Source organism: Podarcis filfolensis, assembly GCF_964270895.1.
Source record: "Podarcis filfolensis genome assembly, chromosome: Z".
Lineage (NCBI taxonomy): Eukaryota > Metazoa > Chordata > Lepidosauria > Squamata > Lacertidae > Podarcis > Podarcis filfolensis.
This window is the reverse complement of record NC_139617.1, coordinates 35,111,222-35,133,494: the sequence shown is the minus strand read 5'-3', so window position 1 is coordinate 35,133,494 and position 22,273 is coordinate 35,111,222. Positions and strand designations below refer to the sequence as shown.

At 46.6% G+C, this 22,273-nt stretch overlaps 1 protein-coding gene across 2 annotated transcripts in view; it reads right to left on the bottom strand.

Annotated features, from left to right (window-relative positions):
* Positions 1 to 6,217: 6,217 nt before the first annotated feature.
* The window catches only part of ABL1 (ABL proto-oncogene 1, non-receptor tyrosine kinase), a 130,128-nt gene continuing 114,072 nt past the window's right edge, over positions 6,218 to 22,273 (bottom strand). For both annotated transcript variants that reach the window (XM_083596289.1, XM_083596290.1), the window contains exons 7-11: positions 20,998 to 21,182; positions 16,275 to 16,427; positions 15,486 to 15,575; positions 13,313 to 13,477; positions 6,218 to 11,366 (exon numbers count right to left, since the gene is read on the bottom strand). In XM_083596289.1, the coding sequence (XP_083452415.1) occupies positions 9,709 to 11,366; positions 13,313 to 13,477; positions 15,486 to 15,575; positions 16,275 to 16,427; positions 20,998 to 21,182 (2,251 nt within the window). In that variant the 3' untranslated portion in view covers positions 6,218 to 9,708. The remainder of the gene's footprint in view (positions 11,367 to 13,312; positions 13,478 to 15,485; positions 15,576 to 16,274; positions 16,428 to 20,997; positions 21,183 to 22,273) is intronic.

Below are 22,273 nucleotides of genomic sequence, written 5' to 3'. Positions count from 1 at the left end.
TACTTTGGCCACCTCATGAGAAGAGAAGACTCCCTGGAAAAGACCCTGATGTTGGGAAAGATTGAGGGCACAAGGAGAAGGGGACGACAGAGGACGAGATGGTTGGACGGTGTTCTCGAAGCTACAAACATGAGTCTGACCAAACTGCGGGAGGCAGTGGAAGACAGGAATGCCTGGCGTGCTCTGGTTCATGGGGTCACGAAGAGTCGGACACGACTAAACGACTAAACAACAACAAGGAAAAAATGATGCATTTTGGGATCAAATCAGAAACTGGGATGGCTTCTGTAAATCCAGGACTGTCCCTGGAAAATAGGGGCACTTGGAGGGTTTTGCCTCCCCATTCTGAAGGAGGAGCCAGAGTGGTCCAGCTTTAGTGGGGAGGCTGTTGTCAAGGCAACCATGACTCGCCCAGCCCAGCCTATGTGACATCACTCACTGCTGTATTCAAAGGCACCAACTGTAACTGATCAGCAGTTGGTAGTGAGGAGCTGGACCATAAAGGCTGGTTGCCAAAGAATTGATGCTTTTGAATTATGGTGCTGGAGGAGACTCTTGAGAGTCCCATGGCCTGCAAGAAGATCAAACGTATCCATTCTTCAGGAAATCAGCCCTGAGTGCTCACTGGAAGGACAGATCGTGAAGCTGAGGCTCCAATACTTTGGCCACCTCATGAGAAGAGAAGACTCCCTGGAAAAGACCCTGATGTTGGGAAAGATGGAGGGCACAAGGAGAAGGGGATGACAGAGGACGAGATGGTTGGATAGTGTTTTTGAAGCTACCAGCATGAGTTTGACCAAACTGCGGGAGGCAGTGGAAGACAGGAATGCCTGGCGTGCTCTGGTCCATGGGATCACAAAGAGTTGGACACGACTAAACAACATGACTAAACAACAACAACAACAGACTTTCAGCCTAGTCCTGAATACCCAGAAATGGCAGAAATGGCTCTAGGAAAATATGCTGGGCCACTGAAGATCCAAGGGACAGAGTCAAGTTCCCCACCACCACTGGCTGAGACCACTGGCTGCACCCTTTTAGTCTAGAGGTGTAGTCTAGAGGTGCAAGCAGAGCGTAGGGATATGAGGCTGCATTGGGGAGGGGGCAAAGACCCTTTACAATTTTTTCTGCATCAGGGCCCCTGCCTCAAGCATTCAAAAACTACCCAATCAGCATGAATGGGGAGCTCTTTAGCCAGTGGTACCCATCAGAATGAAAGGAGACAAGTCAGCCTCAGAGGATGGGCTCCGAGAGTCACTCTGGAAAGGTGAGTGGAAAGAAGACTAAAATCACTAAAGGACTCTGCAATTCAGAATATGCCACTTCACTGCAGACTGTGGGACAATATAAAGATTATGGATGGTGGGGAGAAAGTGGATATAATAATGTCCCCCGTCCTTTTGGGGAAAGAGCTAAGTTTTCAGTAGGAACAAAGGAAGTGATCGTATGATATAGGCACAGGATTTTCTGTTAAATCTCTATCTTGAGCTTATCTGCATGGATTTTTTCCTAACTCCTGTTTTGCTCCTTGCTCTCAATGAGTTGTTTGTTACCAGCTCTGCTAAAAGTGCAAACAATTATCATATATTATGTGTGTTATTATACGCCTCTCCACTTGAGGCTTCCTAAAGGAACCAGCGCATAAAATGTATATACACACAACAATGCAAATAACTTATGTGTTTGTGTTCTTATAAAACTGTGGCAGAAATATAGTACTGGATGAGGCTGGACTCTTTTAGATGGATTATAAATTTAATAGACATACTTTAGCATCCCATTTGGCATATAATTAGTCAGGCAATGCATGAATGGCTTAGACGTAAGCTGACACTCAATGAAAAAGGCAGTCCAATGCAGGCGAAGCCAAAGTCTGTGCCTGAATCCATTTAAAGGACATACATAGTTAAACTAGATGGAACTTGCTCCCGCAGGAGGCATTGACAGCAAACAGCTTGGATGGATGGCTTTAAAAGAAGATCTGTTGATGGCTACTAGCCCCAACGGCTAGGCCAAGCCTCCACAATCCAAGACGGTAAATGCTTCTGAATATCAGTAGCTGGAAAACGCTGGAGGGGACTGCACTGTTGTGCTCAGGTCCTGCTTGTGGCCTTCCCTTTGGAACATCTGGTTGGCCACTTTGAGGATGCTGGACTAGATGGGCCATTGGCCTGATTCAGCAGCCAGGCTCTCCTGTTTTCCCTCCACTGTGGGAGGCAATATGCCTCTGAATACTAGGTGCTGGGATCCACAAGCGGGGAGAGTGTTGCTGTTGCTCTGAGGTCCCATTTACAGGCTTTCCACAGAGGCATCTTGTCAGCCACTATGAGAACAGGATGCTGGACCAGATGGGGCACTGGCCTGATAGCAACTGCCGTCTACATTTTGCAACCCTGTCCAAATGACCACAGGTTTCAGCCGCACCTCCAAACATATTAAGTGAGGTAGGAGAGCTTCTTCGGCCCAAGGTCCATGTTTCCTTCTAGGCAACCTTCTGAGGGTCGTGTGTCGGGGTGGATGGGACCAGCGGCAAAAGTGGGCACGGTATAAAATGTTTGCTTACACAAACCCTTTTCTATGCTCCATCCAGGCAAGCAAGCTGCATGATCAGGGATCAGGGTTAAATGACACATTGCATGCAGGCAAAAACTCTCTAGAAAGGTGCAAAGCAGGATCAATTAGAGATATGGCCTGGGAAGAACGGGCATGGCTGTGGAGTGAGTCCCAAAGGCCTGGCAGAGAGGCCTGGAGGGTTGCATTAGTCCTTGGGTCTCAGATTTCTCCTCACCTGTGTTTTAAAGACAGCATTCAGGGTTGCAAGCTTCAGAGAACCCAGCTTGAGATTCTCTTCACAGAGACAGCCCCACAAATTTAAACACTGTCCTTGCCACTTTTGGTCCAATATCAGATTATCATAATGTGAAGGGTGTGAAGGGGACACCATCCATCACTTCCAAGGTAGGCCAGCAAAGCAGGAATTAAGTCTCAGGTCAAGCTGAGCAAAAGGAGGGCAGGGAGCTAAAAAAACAAAAAATCTGCAGAAGTATCATACCAGGGGGGAAAAACCTATAGAAAGGACAGTAAAAAATAAAAATAAACCACCCTTCTTCACGCATGGATCCAAGAGCCAAACTTAGCTTCAAGGAGAGAGGGTTCTCACGCAGGTGGAAGAAGATCTGCCAGGGGAATAGAAACCAGGGAGGGAAATTCTGCTGGCTCAGTTACTTTTGTCAATTTCAGATCATATTTTCTGGGTAGGAAAAAAGCAACACAACAACAACAACCCTTCTCTCTGCCATCCTCCCTCCACCAACCTTTTTGCCCCCAGTGATGAAAGAAGTTTGCCAAGAAGAAAAGCGAGGGCACAGGGGCTCGGCTGACCCAGCAGATGTAAAGCTGTGCTCCCACAAAGAACATACGTCTGTGAACACAACAAAAGCCCTGCTGGATCAGGCCAGTGACCTGCCTAATACCAGTTTGTACCCCACCGTCTGGTATCCAGAGGTAGTTTCCCTGGGTGTGGAGGTTCTATTGCAGTAGACCTCCATATGGAGAGTCCTGCTGGACCCATCTAGTCAAGCATCCAGTTCTCACAGTGGCCAACCAGACGCCTGAGGAAAACTCTCAAGCAGGAGCTGAGCACAAGAGCACTCTCTCCTCCTGCAGTTTCCAGTATCTGGTATTCAGTAGTAAAGACCCCCCAATGAAACCCACTGCCAGTCAGATGGGCCAATTGTCTGACTTGGTAGAAGTAAGTTTTCTATGCTTCTGTTTAAATGAACCCTTTATCTGGATCCATGAGGACTAGAATCTTACTTTTTTACGGGAAGTGCTGAAACAGTGTTTGAGCCCTTGCTTTGCATGCAAAAGCACCAACGTTCAATCCTGGCATCTCCAGGTGGATTTGGGAATGTCCCATCTAAAACTCTGGAGAGCTGCTGTCAGTCAATGCAGACAGTACTGAGTTAGATACACTGGCTCAGTTTAAAGCAGATTCCTGGCTTCCTTTCCACATCTCAGTGATATGCTGAAGATGTTTCCCAAGGCTACTACACACTGTGCAACCTTTTACCATCTATGTAACAACAACAGCAGCAAAAAAAATCCTGCCCTCCCCCCCAAAAAACCCCAGAGAATGTCCCCCCCCCCTCTCTCTCTTTCTTTGTTAAGTTTTCCAGCCCAGCTGCCTCTGAAAAAGGGAGGGCCAGCATTCAAGGCTGGCCCTGACAGCAAACATTACCATTTCAACTACGTACTTCACAAAGCAAGCAAGCTGCTATCCTCTGCACTCCCACCCCCCCAGCCAGGGCGCTCTCTCTCGCTCTTGCTCAGGCTCAATAACCCTGAAAATTGGAGCTATCAAACTGTTAAATGCATCGATCTGTTAAATCAACTCCCACCGTATTAGGCTAAGTTTAGGCTTCAACCCAATTGCCACCACTTTCGTCCAACCCACCACTCCCAGCTTGATGCGCTTAGCTCCTTTGGGGAACCTTCCCTCCCTCCCACATGCAGCCAGATAAAACACAAGGCAGAAGCTCAAATGCCTTCCCTGAAATGCCAAAGATCACCTGAAAAGCTCACACTAGGAAGCAGCTGAACCCCCTTCTCTCTCTCTCTCTCCCAACCAGCCCAGGAAATTCCCACCTGCCAGAGCCAATGAAGCACCGAGCTAAAACTGGTCAACGGCTGTTAAATTCTCCCTGCCGGCCTTATATGCCAGAGATATAAAAATGAAAATCATGCTCAGCTTCTCATCTCTTGAAGGGGCACAGGCATAAGAACCTAAGGAGAGCCCAATGGCCCATCTTAGGCCAGCAAGCACCCTGTTCTCACAGTGGCCAAACAGATGCCCCAAGGAGAAGTCTACAAGCAGGACTCAAGCACAAGATCACTTACTCCTCTTGCGGTTTCCCAGCAGCTGATATTCAGAAACAATGTGGCCTCTGACCATGGAGGTAGAGCATACCCATCATGGCTAGTAGCCATGGATAGCCTCCTCCTCCTCCATGAATATGTCCAATTATATTTTAAAGCCATCCAAGTTGGAGCCCATCACTGCCTCTTGTGGGAGTGAGTTCCACAGTAACTATACATTGAGCTGTGTGAAAAAGTCCTGAATCTTCCAACACCCAGTTTCACTGGATGTCCCCGTTCTAGTGTTAGACCAGTTTTCAACTGGCTTTCCAAATCAAAACCAGTTTACAATCAGCCGCAGGGTGGGCCCTGAAAACACACATCTCGGATGTCAAAGGCCACGGTAAAGAGGTGCATTTTCAGCATTTGTCAAAAGCTGTATAGCGAAGGTGGTGGACATACCATTGTGGGGAGCAAGTTGCACAGCTTAGGGGCTGCCACAAAGAAGACCCTCTCCTGGGATGCCACCACCCCAAATCTATGAAGGTGGTGAAGCTATCAAGAGGGCCCCTTCTCTGACGATTTTCAAGCCAGGGAAGGGACTGTAGAGAAAGAGGCAGTCTTTCAAATATTTGGGACCTAAGCTATTTAGGGCTTTAAACAATAGTGTGTGTCTGGAATTGGGCTTCGCTGGCAACCAAAACAGCTGAGATCTGAAGGGAACCCCAGCCAGCAATGTGGGTGCTGCATTTTGGACTAGTTGACGTTTCCATCTTCAAGGGTAGCCCCACAGAGAACGCACCACAACAATCCAGTCCAAAAGTTACCAGAGCATGGAGGACCATGGCCAAGTTATCCCTTTCCAATATAGCCTATTGTTCAAAGGCAGAGTTGCATTTGTTGCCACCCCTTCACACACTTTTGCCTCTGGCCCTCCTCATCCCTGGAATGCTGCTTATGACGGATTGTGGTCCATGGCCTGAGGGGGGTTCCCAACTCCTGAGAGATTCTTATGCTTGCCCCAGAATTAGATATAAGGTTACCAAAGCTCTAGCATTGCCCTTCTCGCTGATGCACTAGCTTTCTATGTGTGAGCATTTTTTTCTGGGGAGGAGCTTCACCACATCTTGAGACCTGTTTAGTCTATCCAAAAAATGTCAATTTTGTGTGTGTGGACTTCTGAGCAGGTAGAAGACTCCCCTCCCCAGAAATTCAGAGAGATAAAAGTGCTGCTTCCATGCTGAATCCCACAATGAGGCTGTGCAGCGTACCGTCAGGTGTTGAAGGGTGTCAACCTTCCTATCCATCTGAAACCGGAGAGAGTTTGACTTCATTTGACAGGGAAGAAAATGCTCCTCCGTTCTTTGACATCAATTTATTTTTAAAAAAATGCTAAGGAAGGAAAATCTGGAATTATTTAAAAAACAAACACAAAGCCAAAGATAGAGAGAGAAAGCCATTTACAGGGGGGAGGGGAGGTATCCTCCAGCCCCCATCCCCGCATTCTGAACTGGACAATCATCAGCTGAGGGAGGAAAACTACAAAGTCCCGCAAGTATTATTGCGTGGGTGGGTGGGGGTGCAAAGAGAGACACAGCTATTCACATGTTGTAAAACGAAACAGACAGAAAGACCTACAAAAACTGTGTGTAATATTGAGTTACAAACATATATCTATAGTGGCAACAAGAGATTATCCACAAAAATGAAATTGGTACCCTCTGGAAACAGTAGAGCCCAACTGGAAAAGAGAGATCGTTTTCTGGGTGTGTATGTGAGTGTTTAGGGGTGCAAGTCTTTTTTGGTCTACTGTTTGTTTTTTGTCATGCACATCTGGGTCCACAAAGGCAGCTGGCAGTGGTGCATTTACATCCCCATATTTATTGTCATGTACAAAAAAAAATGTTATGGCTATTTTGCAGAGCGGTGTGCGAGTGGGTTTTGTGGGTGGAGTGAAGAGGAAAGAGTCTCAGAAATGTCACAGCGACATAACCAACGTATAAAAAAGGAAATTGTAGCATCATAGAATTGGTAGGGTCATCTAGTCCAACCCTCTGCAATGCAGGAATCACAGCTAAAAAACCCTCAAAGAGGAAGGCAGCAATGTAATTTAAAAGTGGTTAGTGCTGAAGACACATAGAGAGGATAAGGACAGCGCGAGGCCAAAGAAGAAAAGGAAGGGGCGAATGATAATCGGTCTTGGTTTCCTTGAGCCTCGCTTTTTAAAAAATCAAGTGGCGGTAAATTGCAGTTAACAGGGTGAAGTAGCATTGAGCTGATCAAAAAAACAATTTTTGCCAAGGGGACAGTAGGTGGGATTGAAACCTCCTGGGCAGTAAATGTGACAGTAGACTGGTGAGCAGGTGATGGGGCAAGGCTTTGGGAAGCCAGCAAGAAAGGGGAGCTAATCGCTTTGCAAAAGGGCAGGGGGTTAGTTATGCTCTTGGATTAGGAGATTCTGTCAACAAATGTCTCATTGGATAAAACTGCTCCTGGCTCTTAGAACCCTCTGTGCAGATGGGATCAAATGCTCCCCTGTGCATGTCTGTTTATCTAAGAACATAAGAGCCTGCTGGATCAGGCCAATGAGCCATCTCGCCCAGAATCCTGTTCTCACAGTGGCTAACCAGATGCCCACAGGAAACAGGCAAATAGAACATGATTTCAAAAGCTCTCCCCTCTCAAGAGTTCCAGCAACTGGAAATCAGAAGCATTACTGCCTCCGACTATGGAAGCAGAGCACAGCCACCATGGCAAGTAGCCATCAATAGCCTTCTGCTCCCTGAATTTGTCCACTCCTCTTTTAAAGCCATCCAAGTCTATCTTATCTATATATCTATTTAATTGAGGATGAGGGATCCTACTGAGACAAAGACAGCATGTGACCTGCCTTCTTCCTGCACACTTCTTCCTGACATGCCTAGTTTGGCATCTGCAGGGAATTACCTTTTGCATTTAATCATCTAATCCCCTCTTGGCACTTGTTAGGAGCGGTGCTACTGTAAGATGAGCCTTTGTCAAGAGGGGTTTATGAACACAAAGGATTGCAGTTCATTTTCATTAAATCAAGAGTCAGTGGTTGTGTGCCCTTACAGACGTTATTGGACTACAACTTCCAAAATCCCTGACAAGGGGCCAGGCATCCAACAAGAACTAATTGCCAGTCCCTCATTGTTGGGCTCACAGCTCACAGCTCCCATACCCACTGGACTGTTGGCCATGCTGGCCGCTGAGAACTGGGAGTTTCAACAGCATCCAGAAGGCCACAGGTTTCCCATCCATGCCCTGAACAAAGTCCTTTGTAGTCCAAATATGAAAGCACAAAGTGAATCTACAGTGGGAATGACTGCAGCTTGTTTCAGGAAGGAAATTAGTGTGGGAGGATAAAATTCTCTTCTGCCTCTGGTTAAATACTGATAGTAAGCCCCACCTCTATGAAAATTAACAAATTTCTGAAAACCCACCAAAAGTGTTTCTTTGCAGGACAGTGCTACATTATTATTTTTTGAGGGGGAGAGATTTACAGCTCCCATTTTAATTTCTAGTCAGATGCTAGCAATTCACCACCAGCATACATTTAGGAAGGTTCCTGCTTTAATGATGCCCTGGTTGAATCATGCCATTTTCGAAATAATTTGGCTAGGCTGTTTATTGGAGAGATGGGAATGCAGTGGTGGTGGTGGTTTTTCACCACCAGAACAGGTCTAAGGTAAGGTAAGGTAAGGTAAGGTAAGATAAAGGACCCCTGGACAGTGGATACAGGTAGTGGTGGGAACATGGGGGCAAAGGGACATAATAATTGCTCAGGTTCTCCTGGCAAGACAGGGCTTTTGCATCATTGCCAATATCTCCTCCTCCCTCTGTCCCCTTCGCTAGCCAGTTCCAAACTGGAAAATACAGAGATCTGGTGCAGATGACAGGGAAGTGGAGAAGGGCAGGTATGGAATAAAACACCATACAGGGGAGAAGAGGAGGAAGGAACTTGAAGAGACCTCCTCCATACACCTTTTGGCCAGGAAAACTGGTCCAGGCAGCAGGGTCCATCAAGCACAGCCTCCAACGTACAGGTTAGTCCAAAAGAAATGAAACATTAAACAGGAATAAAAGGAAATGATGCCAGCCTCAATACTGTTCAGTCATTTCCCCTCAAGGCGAGAACTCCACAGATAAGAGGATTTCGAGACAGCAGGGAATCTGGGTTAGAAAAGGGAGAGGGGGAGAGGGAGAGAGAGATGTGGATGGGTGGACCATCTCTCAATGAGTCTCTGGTTCAGGGGCTAGACCTGCACTGAACAGGCAGCTTTGTGCCCACACCTGATAGGACGGGGTGGTTCAAGGTGAGGCAGAGGGTTTTGAGAGCCCTTAAGGGTGACACAGAGGGAGGGAGGGAGGTAGAAACCCTCAGAGGATCCTGTGTAACCCCTGGCTAAAATTGAGGAGAGCTGTTCTTGCACACTTTCTGTGTCTGTTTGTGTATTGACTTCTTTCCATCACAGGACCCCAGGTGGTGCACCTTTGTATCTCCTGGGAAGCCTCCTTTTCCGGCAGTGACCAGATCCAGACCTGCTTCACTTCAGTGAGCTTCATAGCCTCACACACCCCTTGAATTGTATTTCCTGGGACCCACTGGTTTCAGTTGGGTCAAGCGCAGAAGACATCACCCTGTGTTAGTTAATATGTGTGACGATTTTGGGGCTGTTTTGTTCTGCCCCAGGCCACAAAATGCCTTGGCCAGTCCCAACTGATGCCCTCCACCCCCACCCATGCCACCCCACCCCCAAGTCCTGCATCTGCACTCAGCTGTGCAGCAACCCATCATCTTCCCCAGTTACAGGTATCCAGTAGCTTCTGCTACCTCTGGACGATGTCACTAATTTCTTTCACAGAACTGAGCAGCTTGCTAAAGTCCTGGGTGGCAGAGGGGCCCCCGGTGGCTGCAGTAGGGCAGATCTGGAGTTCCCGGAGGCTGTTCTCCAGCTTGTTGATGGCTTCCCGGAATGTGAACTTCCGCATCTGCTGAATGGAGTCCACGTAGCTGACACAGAAAGTGTAGAGATTCTTGCCTGCCTCCAGGACGGCGCTGTGGCTCACCATCTGCTCAGAGTTCTTGCTGATGGCCGTCCGCAGAGCCTCAGAGCTCTCCAAGACCATCCCCTTGGTGACGGCACCACTGGCGATCTTCTCTGGGGGCTGGCGGGTCTTTCGCAGGGAGACACGAGTGGAGATGAGGGGGATGAAGGCCGTAGAGGGAGGCTGGTCAACACTTGGGGCAGATGAGGGAGAAGTAGTGGAGGAGGCGGAGACTGCCATCAGCAGCAGTTTTGAGGAGGATGGGGGCTTTGGTACAGAGGAGATCGCAGGCTTTTTCATCCCCTCAGCTAACAGACTGGACTTGGGGGACTCAATGCTCGAGGAGTCTGTGGCCTGAGTTGGCTGCTTGCCCTTTGGCATGGGTGTCTCCTCGTGTCCCGGGCTAAGACCCCCCTTGCTGCTTTTCCCTATGGAAAAAGATGAGGAGGAGAGTGGAGGGGGCGGGGCTGGTTTCAACTTGGAGAGCTTCCCCTTGTCTTTCTCCGAAGGCTGTTTTGCCTTCCTCAGCCGGGGCTCTTCAGCAGGAGCTTTGCTGAGGAAGATGCCAGCTTTGGCAGAGGGGCTCTGCTCTGCTCCCAACCCACCTCCTAAGGCACTGGATTTCATGCCTTCCTCTTTGTGAGGAAGGCTGGCGGGAGGCACAAGCTGCTGCCTCCGGATAAGTTTCGGCGTCAGTGTGGGCGGGCTGGAACCTGGGCTGGACTCAGCATCTCTGAAGACGTCTTCAGGCGCCTCATCGCTCTTCTTGAGCAGCCGAGGAGGTGGGGTCACTGTCCCCCGGGTGACCATGTCTGCCTTTGCCTCGTTGGCCCTCTTCCGAGGCAGGGCAGGCTTCTCACTCTTGTGCCCCCCAAAGGTGGACGAGTTGAACTGACGCCCTGTGGATTGCAGGTTCCGGGGGAGGGTGACCGACTTCCACTCTGTGTCCTTGGTCCCATGGGGCACACAGGAGGCCGAGCATGATCGCAGGAAGCGCTTGCTGGCAGAGTTCAAGCTGTTCTCTTCCTCACTGGCCCCTGGCCGGCTATTGGTGGCAGGGCCAGATTTTTTCCAGGGGTTGGGCGACAGCAACCCTGAGTTCCCAGACACAGTCCCATTGGTGACTCCAGCCTCGCTGATGGCACCTTGGAACCTGGAGCGGTCCTCGGCGTCTGCCAGCGCAGCCCCGTTGCTGCCCTCCTTGCCCTCTTCCTCACCCCCTCCCTTGCGGTCCAGATGGGCGTCCGCCTCCCGGAAGGAGCTGCTCCGCTTGGGCGGGGTGGGGGCCATCTTCTTCTTCTTCTTGATGAGGGCGCTGAAGAGGTTGGTCTTCTTGTCCTTCGGGAGCAAGCGGTCATCTTCATTCAAGCCCCCATCTGCAGGGCCCCTCTCCTTCCGCAGCAGCAAGGGGGACACTGCTGGCTCGTGGTCTGTGGGATCTGCAGAGCAGGAAAAATAGAAAGTCAAGAATTAGACAGCACTTGCTTAACCGGCAAACCAATCTCCTCGCCTTATGGGCCTGTCTGGAGGTTGATTTGAAATGTGGCAGGCATAAGTTACACTGCTATAATAATAAGACCTGGTATTTATTCTAAGCTCTCAAAGTGCTTCACATGAATTATGTCAGTAACTCTTATAAGGTACAGCAGCATGATTATCCCGCGCCATGCTGCAGATTTGTTTGGCGGGGGGCGGGCAGAGAGCAGCTTATCTAAGGACACCAAATGACTTCTCAGCTCGTTCTCTTAAGTAGCTACTTTTAAAGATTTACTACTGTGAGACGCAGTGACGACCACTGAGTTTAAGAGCGGATCAGGCACGTTCATGGAGGAATGGGAAGGTTTATTTATCAGCAGCTGTTAGCCATGATAGTTAGGCGCAGCCTCTCTGTTTGGAGGCAGTTTATCTGAGAGCTGCTGGGAAGCAACATGCCAGTGCCCTTGCGTCGTGCACATAGTCAGAGGCATCTGGTTATCTGATGCTGGAATAGAGGACGGTGGACAGGTTTGGAGTCTGAAGAACCAGCATGGCCCTTCTTAAGTTCTCACTCCAGTAACTTGCAACAGAAATCTCTGGGCTGTAGGCCAATTTGAATAGGCTTTCTGGAGCTGGGTGGCCATTTGTGTGTAGCTGCCTCTTAATCTCAAGTGTCAAACTGCAAACTTAGCTCAGCAATACAGCACCTGCTATGTATGTGGAAAGTCTCAGGTTCAATCCCTGGCAGTGTCTCCAGGTAGGGCTAGGAAAGACCAGCTGCCTCAAACCCTGGAGAGCCACTGCCGGTCACTGTAGACCATACTGAACATGATAGAACAATGCTCTGTGTATAAGGCAGCTGCCTATGCCCCTATTTAATTCAGAACCATGAGGAATGAAATCTTTCTTTATCATTAAGACATGGAACCACAGATCAGTGGCAGGGCACCTGCTTCACATGCAGGAGGTCCCAGGTTCAATTCCCAGTTAGGACTGGGAAATACACTTGTGATCAACCAGATGCCCTATGGGAAGCCCACAAGCAAGATCTCATGCCTCACCAGCAAATGGCACTTCCAGGTAGATTTTTCTTAGACATGGAGGATCTTTCCCAAATACCACAGCTAATAAGAACACAAGGAGCCTGGCTGGTGGATCAGGGTAAAGGGGGCCCAATTTAGTGCAGCAGCCGGAGACTATAAGTGACCCCCCTCCATAGCAGCTGGATTTCACTGGCAAGAGGGAGGCCTGGCCAGATTGCTTGAGAGCACACCTGGGCTCAATCTACCAGGGTAGTAGGAGCTATATCAAGGCCTGGTCCAATGGGGGCAGGGGCGCCCCCAGCAGCAGCTGCTGCTTCAGAGGTAAGCACGGGCAAGGGCTAACCCACCACCTCTCTGGGGATGGCCTTGCCCTCATTGTTTAAGATGTTTTAAATTAACTTTTGATTTTGAACTTGGATGTGTTTTTAATTTGAGTGTCACCCACCCTTTGGAATCATTTTTTTTAACTCCTGTTTTTAACTTTGTCTGTTGTCAATAATTTTAATGTTTGCTTAATGTTATTTGTGCAAAGTGCTTAGGAGTTCCATGTACAATCAAGTGGCATATAAATTTTGTTAACTTGTTTAACAATATTTTTTTAATGTTAAAATCCAGACTGTGCCCTGGTCTGGTATGAGCACACTTCTCAAAAAAATCCTCATAATGCTATTAAAACAACCACGTTCATCTTTTATCTCTTTCTCATAAACACACACACATCAAATCTAGGAAGGAGCAATCCCAATGATGCATTGGAGTCCTGACCCAGCTGCTCTGTGTGCTGCAGGCTGCCTCAAGCCTCTTCAAGGTGCCTCAAGTGTCCTGGAGCAACCTTGAGTCGCCTTGCTACCAGAGCTAGGACATACCGCATTCCCCTGGCCCTTTGGTAGGTCCCGCCTCCAAGCTCTCATTGGCTTCTTTGCATTCAGCTCCTCTTCTGGATGTCCTTGTCTTTGTTGGCAGTTCTGGAGCTTGTAGTAAGGTGCTCACAACGCTTCTCATTCCTTTCTTCCCCAACTCTTTCTCCACCTCTGGAAAACACAAGGATAGGGTGGGGAGGGGGGGAGAGAGAGCAAAGAGTCAACAGGCACTAACCAGAGTTAGCAACTGACAGAAATTAAGCCTTTACTGCAGTGCAGGCCATTCTATTAGGACAAGTGAGGCACCACCCCACCAACCCCAGCCTTCCTTGCAACCAGCTCAGGGGGCAGCCCTGCCCATCAGCTTCCTTATAAAGTCTTGCTGCTGCCCCTTGTAAAACTCAGCAGGGATAAGGAGGATGCGGACAAAAATACAAGTTGGGACTCAGCTAGACTGGTAAAGGAAAAGCGATTTATATGTGTTGTATATGCAATATAACATTGTGCCACCAGATGGTGATGTGGAGTTCTGGTTTTCTCCGCCTGTTTTCCCTGTTTAAATTTACAACACTTTAAACGGAAACGCTTCTTTGATGTGTCTAGATCCAGCCTTGGTTGGCTCTGCTTCCTAGGTGCATGGGGTGGGGAGGGAAAGCTCTAGGGCAGTGTTTCTCAACTTGTGGGTCCCCAGATGTTGTTGGACTACAACTCCCATCATTCCTAGCCAGCATGATCAGTGGTCAGGGATGATGGGAGTTGTAGTCTAACAACATCTGGGGACCCACAGGTTGAGAACCGCTGCTCTAGGGGGTTAATGGGGGGAATGGCAAGGGGTTGGAGAGCTGAGAGAGTTGGGGACACACTGAGGAACATAATTAATATTTTAGAAAAACTACAAGTGAAGATTAATACTAAAGTAGTTCTGATATTTGTGGATGCGGAGAAAGCCTTTGACAACATTTCTTGGAGTTTTATGAAGAAGAATTTACAGGGGATGGGGGTTGGTCAAGGTTTTGGAAATGGTATAGGTGCAATTTATTCAGAACGAAAGGCTAAATTAATTGTGAACAATGTAGTGACGGAAGAAATTAAGATTGAGAAAGCAACACAACAAGGTTGCCCAATCTCTCCATTGCTTTTTATATCGGTCCTGGAGGTTTTGTTAAATATGATTAGAAGGGACCAATTGGTTAAAGGTATACAAGTGGGAGCTAAACAGTACAAACTGAAAGCATTTGCAGATGATTTAGTATTGACTTTACAGGAGCCAGAATCTAGTACTAAAAGAGTACTGGAACTGATGCAAGAATTTGGTCAGGTAGCAGGCTTTAAGTTGAACAAGATGAAAATAGAAAATAGATTGTTAATGGGTCAAAGTGGAAAATTTAAGGTTAAATTGCGTTAAGATAAATTATGGAACAAAAATTGAGTAAGATGGAATGGATTTGCTGAAACAGCTAATTGAACTAGAATACAAAAAAAGAGAGGTGTGAGGAGGTCGATGAAACAAGTAAATGAAAGATAAAGATAGGGAAACATTGGATGTGTTTTTAAATGCTTGTTTTTCTTTCTTCTGTTTTACTGTATTTTTTTCTTTTTTTCTTTTTTATGTATTTAATTTTCCATTTTTTCATTCTTTTTTTCTGTAATCTCTAAACCCTTAATAATTTTTTTTTTTTTTTTTTTTAAAGAGAGAGTTGGGGACACAATCCCTAGTATCTCTGTGTGCGTGTTTGTGTTGACTACTAGTCCATTTTGGGTGCTAGTCTTGAGTTTCTTTAAAAAAAAATATTAAAGATTTTCTTGGGTTACAAAAGTATCTATATAGACACTGTTTTCAGATGAGGGGAAGTAAAATTAGATTCTTTTACTTAGTGTATATGTGAGGTTTTTATGTCAGCATCACTTGGGTAGGTTCTTTCTATTCATTTATTAGTTTTCATTGGTGCTGAGAGCATGGTTGGTTGCCTTCAGTTGACTGCAGTGGGTTTTGTCTGTCTGAGTTTCTGGACCCAGAACTGTTGGTGGCCCCCTACCCTGACTTATCAAAAGAAGATTTCCACTACATCTCCAAAAATAAAATAAAATGCGTGGGGTTATGCAGATGAAGCAATCATGCAGAAAACAAAGCACTTATCTCGCCTCCCACAGAGCGAGAATTATCCGTGATGGCACCTACCATCAGAAATGCTGGATTCCTGAAACATAGTTTCAAACGCTTGGTGGATTTCTGCAAAGGAAGGCCTATCGGATGGGCTCCACTGCCAGCCTGAAAAGTGGGAAAGGAAGGGCGGAATGTTAGCGCTTTTGTGAAATGCCTTCAAAACATGTGCAAACCCACTCTCTCTACCATGCAGTTTCTTCCCACTCTCACAAGTTAAGAGCTCTTTGGGAGGAGAAGCCAAACTCCCTGATGGATGAGAAGGTGCACTTCCTTGAGTTCTCTCTCCTAGCCATAAGGGTGAAGCGATACAGGGTATCAGCCTAACCTACCTCACAGGGTCACTGTGAGAATTAAATGAGGACCTGGGAGACGGGGGTTCAAATCCCACACTTAGCAATGGAGCTCAGTGGGTGACCTTGGGTGACCTTGGGCCAGGCATCGTCTCTCGGCCTAACCTATGCCACAGATTACATTCTGCAGATTAAATGAGGAGTGGGAGGCAGACCATGTACACCATCTTGAGCTCCTTGGAAAAAATGGTGGAATGTAAATGCGATAAATAAAATAAGCAAGAACATAATGAGTGTAACTAAAGCCAGGTGAAATAATGCAATGCTTTCATCTTCAACTGGAATAACAATTAACTCACATTTCTCAAGGGGACACCTGGGCCTGTCATCTATCAGCTTGTTATTACAAGGGTCAGTAAGGGCAGAAGACCAGGTGAAGAGCAACTCCCTGCTTCTCTGTGACTGCAGCCGACCCCAGCAACCCACTAAGATGTAGAAGTAAGTAAAACCTTACATGCTCTCATGAGCTCATAGACTTTCTCCGGACAGCCCTCAGGTCGTTCCATTCGGTAGTCCTTCTCCAGGAGCTCATAGACCTGAGATAGGTCGATCCCAGGGTAGGGAGACATCCCATATGTTGCAATTTCCCAAAGCAAGACACCAAAGGCTACAGGGGAAGAGGAAGTCAGTAAGACATTTTCAATGTACTGATACTTTAAATGAGAGGTTATGGCAAAGGTGGGAACACATATAAACAACAACAGGTTGTGTCTACCTTCTGTTCAGAGTAGACCCACTGAAATTAATGGACCCAAATTAATCCCATCAGTTTCAAAGGGTCTACTCTAAGTAGGATTAACATTAGGCAGACAAAGCCCAGTGTGATTTTAAGGCATGTATCATTGTAGCCAGTTCTACTCAAAGCAGACCCATGTGGTGTAGTAGTTAAGAGTGTCAGACTAGGACCAGGATTCAAATCCCCACTTAACCATGTAGTTTACTGGGTATGACCTTGGGCCAGTCTCTGCCTCTTAGCCACATCTACCTCACAGGGTTGTTGTGGTGATTAAATGGAGCAGAACCATATGTGCCACCTTGAGCTCATTGGAGAGAAACGTGGGATATAAATGCAATAAAAATAATTATTAGTCACACCCATCAATTTCAATGGGTCTACTCTAAGTAGGATTGACATTTGGGGGGGAAACCAATGTAATTTTAAGACACATACAGGAGTAGCCAACTAAATTCTACTTCAAGCAGACCCAATGAAATGAGTTATGCCCAACAATTTCAATGGGTCTACTCTGAGTTAGGGCTAACATGGCATACCACACGTAATTTTAACATGCAATTATATTGTGTTGAACTATTGCTTTTATTCATTCATTCATTCAATTTCTTTGCCAAGAAAAAAAATAAGCATTGCCTCAATAAATACAGGGACTAGAGCTATGGTGTGTGTTTCACACTTAGCTTGTCTGTTAATCATGCAATGCACATACCCAAACCAGGTTTGTGCACGGCAAGGAAAAGTCTAGGAGAAGTAACCACCAGGTTACTTCTCCTAGAACAAAACAAATCTCTCCAAAATGATTGCTGAGGTAAAGAGGCCATCTAAACTATCCTGGATTGGAGTTAATAAGCAAAAGAAAGGGGCATCCAAAGCATATTCAAAAGTGTAAAACTAATGATTTTGTATATATTTTGATGCGTTTTAAGTCAATCTGATTTACAATATTTGATTTTACTGATGCTTTTAATGAATAGTTCACATATAATTGTATGTAAATTGCTCAGAGGGTTGTTGTCGTTGTCAATAGATTGATATATAAACCTCAACTGAGATACTTTGCTCGCAGAGCATCCCTGTCCAAATCTTTGGCACCCTCCAGGTGAAGGGTCCTCTGGGGAAAGGTGAAGATTATCCGCTGGTGGTAACACAGAGGCAGGCTGCTTCACTGGAGGCCACAGTCTCATGGCATGCCACAGAGGCCCCATCTGTGTTGACGTTCTGCTGGCTCCTGAAGACACACCATTTTAGGTGAACTGAACTTATAATTTTATTGTTTCTTTTTCTTTTTCATATTTATTTCTTTATTTTTCTTTATTTTTTACCAACAACCAAAACCCAAACAGTGAAACCCCCCAGGCAGCTGATACATTGCGTATACATAATCAATAATAACATATTCAAATCAACCATATGTACAATTCTATATACATTAACATTTCTCCATCCACAAGGAAGAGTTTTAACTTATTGTTTTAACTTATTTTTCCAAAAAAAAACTTGTTGTGCTTTGTAATTCCATGTTTCGTTGAATACTTTAATTAAGGGTGTTTTAATGCCACTGTGGATCTCTTAGTGTATATTTTAACTATGTACTGATTTTATAGTAAACTGCTTTAGAAGTCATTTTGCGATGCAAGTGATATATAGATTAATTTAATGATGAATAATAATAATAATAATAATTCTTTTGAGGAAGGACTATCACTCAGCAGCCACCCCTTTGCATGCAGACTCTCAGCATCTCCGATCAAAGAGAGGATAGGTCATGAGGGGGGAGTCTTTTCTCTTATTATAACCTTGGAGCACCACTGACATCACTGGAGTCATAGGGACAGACTAGTCTGAGCTGGTATTTATTTTTATTTATTTTCTCAATTTTCGTCCCATCCCCCCTCCCTGTTTCCTTCCTGTGAGTGTGCTAGAAGAAACACACCACTGAAATAATGAAAGCCTATGGAAGCTGCCTCTGAAACAGAGGAGGTTGCCCGGTGCATCTCTGTGTGATTTGCTGCCCTGACACAGTCTCTGCAATGGGTGGGTCCCTCTGTCACACCTCTGCCCCAACTGTGATTGGAGAGTTCTCCATATCCTGGGGCAAAAATGCTGCAGGATTATTCACACTTGGGTGAAGCTGCCCAATGCTACTCTGCAGGAGTCCCCACTCCAGGCTTGCCTACTCCCAACTGATTTCAATGCAACATGTAAATTTGTTCCCCAGAGGTGGGAGAGCCTCGAGCAAAACATGCTGTGGCAGTTCCCCGCTCTGGGCAGCTCACATTCCATGCCGAACGGCTGCGGCTGCGGAGACGTTAAGGAAGAGTAACAAGCCTCTTCATCAATCCAGACAAGTCTCATGAGATAAGACAGGGCAGAATTAGCCTAATTTTCAATTTACTAGCTTGTCTCCAGTGCGAACACTTCAAGTTCCTTCAAGTCCTGTTAAAGGCACAATTAAGAGATGTCGGGGCGGATTAATTGAAACCTCCTTTCCTATTGAGATGCTGCTTCTTCTGGGAATCAAATAGCTCTCCTTCACCTTCTCTAACCCACCCCAAAAAAGCCCTCTGACCTCCTTTCTTGCTTCTATCCTAAGAGCATAAGAAGAGCCTGGCTGCTGGATCAGGCCAAAAGGGGCCCATCTAGTCCTGTGTTCTGTTCCCTCAGTGGCCTAACAGATGCCCCAAAGGGAAGTCTGCAAGCAGCACAACAGTGCTCTTCCCATCTGTCATTCCCAGCAAATGGTATTCAGAGGCATACTTCCTCCAAGAATGGAAGTAAAACACAAGTAAAGTGAACCAGACCACTGGTCCACCTAGTGCAGTCTTGTCTACACTGACAGGCAGCTACTCTCCAGGAGTTTCAGAGAGTGTACATTTCCAGCCCTAGCCAGAGATGCTGAGAATTGAAGCTGGGACCTTCTGCATGCAAAGCAAATGTTCTGTCACTGAGCTACAGTCCTTCTCCTAGAAACAAAGCAAGATTCCAGTCCTCATAGTTCTAAATAAAAGGCCAATTTAAGCAGGAACATAGGATGCTGCATTATACTGATCGTTGTTTCATCTACCGTAGCTCAGTTCTATCTACACAGACAGGCAGTGGCTCTCCAGGGTTTCAGGCAGGGGATATTCCCAGCTTCACTTGGAGATGCCATTGGGGACTGAACCTGTGAATTCTGCATGCAAGATAGATGCTCTGCCACTGAGCTATGGCTTTTTCCCAAAGGAAGGATAATGTGATACATGTATCAGTAATCAGGTTGGTTTCCTTAAAGATGGAAGACTGAATGAAATCCTCAAGCACTGCAACCCACCTAGGAAATGAAAGCTGTGTACACACCATAGAAGCACATTTTCCTCCTCAAATAATTATGGGAACTGAAGTTTACCCAGCATCTTTGACAAACTACACTTCCCAGGATTCTTTGGTGCTGGGGGGTGGGGATATGTTCCAAATGTGCTTTAAAGGTACTTGAGATTCCCCTAGGCAAGGCAGAGCCTCTTGTCATCAGCTCAGCAACCTGTATGTAATTACTTCAGCCACCCCTCTCTCTCTTAACATGAAGGGAAGTCCACTGCCGTCTTGTGTATTGAGAGGTGTCACAACGCATTACATGGGAAACAACCAGGGACTGTTCTAGTCCAGTCATTTCTTTTGTTAACAGCTCGGTCCTCCAGCACTTGGGAGATTGAGGAGAAAATGTGATGTTAAAAAAAAAACAACCCACAGCCTCCACAGATGCAGGCATATTATCCACCTTGGAAAACTGGATTTTTCTACAGCTATGATGGGAGTCCAGGCAGTTTGGAAATCAGTGGCTGATATCACTGCAGTTTTGAAAGGTTCAGCCTGTCATCTTGATTCAAAATGGTTTCTGGTAGCGTCCAAGCACAAACAAAGACCTGTTCCCTTGATCTCAGAAACCATAATGCAAAAATTGGTTACAGTCAACATAGTTACCCCATCCACATGCAGTCAATCTCTCCACATCCAAGTCCAAGTGCCCTGAACTGTCTGTCAGAACCAGTGTTCTTCATCCTTGGGGGGTCCCCAGATGTTGCTAGACTACATCTCCCATCATCCCTGACCGTTGGCTAAGCCTGCTGAGGATGATGGGCATTGTAGTCCAACAACATTTAGATCCCAAACTGTCTCTCACCAATATTCAAACGCTTATCCATTCACTGTTGGCCACCATGAGAACAGGATGTTGAGCCAGATGGGCCATTGGCCTGATCCAGCAGGGCTCTTCTTCTGTTCTTCCTGTTCACTCTCACTATTCTGAGCACACTCTCCCCCACCTCCCAACCTAATGCTTCCCTCAATTTACCTAATATGCATGTACCACATATCACTTTATTAATCTAAAATTATTACATATATACAAACACAATATTATTTACATGTACAACAGAACACCACAGGCACGCTACACAGCTCTTACCCCAGACGTCAGATTTGATGGAGAACTTGTTGTAGGCGAGACTTTCTGGCGCAGTCCACTTGATGGGGAACTTGGCGCCGGCGTGAGCTGTGTAGGTGTCACCTGTCATCAGCCGGCTCAAACCAAAATCAGCCACCTTCACCAGGTGGTTCTCCCCAACGAGGCAGTTCCGGGCAGCCAGGTCCCTGTGGCAGCAGTGATGGGAGATGGGCTATGAAATCTCTCTCTAGATTTCACCACAGATACAACTTCTGTTCCATTACGCACTCACTGCTTTTCATTAAGAGTCAGTTCACGCAACCAGAGGCTGCTCCATCAAATTTACACAAGCACATTTCAAGTGTTGATGCTGACAGAGTTGGAAGGGACCACGAGGGTCATCTAGTCCAGCACCCTGCAATGCAGGATTTTTTTGCCAAACGTGGGGCTCTAAACCACGACCCTGAGATGAAGAGTCTCATGCTCTGCCAAATGATTGTAAGAGTGGGATGGCAGTGATAGCTGTGGCTTCTTTGCTGCCATCTACAATTTGGTGGCAGTGGCTGTTTGCTGCAGGGAGCTTCAAATATTCCCACTGTACCCCACTGGCAAAATCAGGGATATGCCTCGGGGATGGGGAACCTCTGGCCTGCCAGGAAGCCAGTTTGGCCCACAAGGCCATTTCTCCGCAAAAGCACACCCAACTGTCCATCAGCTGATGTCACTGGGTGACACCAAGAATGGGTGGGAGGGGTTCAATCCTGCTGTGTGCATCTTCCCTGGCAAAGCAGACCCCCGCAGCCAGCAGGATTGAACTATCTGCTCACTACTTGGTCACTGCTCCAGGTTTACCTTCTCCCAGCTGATTTGCCTCCTCTCAACCAACGGCTCTGATGCTAGCAGAGAACTGAGACTTTTTAAAGCTTCCTTTTGAAGGAACACCAGACTAAGCAACCTCGAGGAAAGTATTTTCCCCAGCAGAGGTCAAGAATGAAAGGAGATCTAGAACAGTCATTTTCAAACAGTGTTCCGCAACTCCTGTACTTCCTCTGAAGCTCATTAGGACTCCCTCAGTGAGAGGGAAGGGGAAAAAATCAATAATGGCAGACGATTTATTTATTTGGATTTATACCCTGCCCTTACAATGTATCATCAGGGTGACTTATAAACTACAGAGCCTGAGGAAATTTTAAAAGGTCTTTGCACTATATTTGTTTCTGGGCCCAGTTTGAAGTGTTGGTTTTACACTTTGCACCATTTAGAATGTTGATTTTTTTTGTACACTTTACATCCTTTT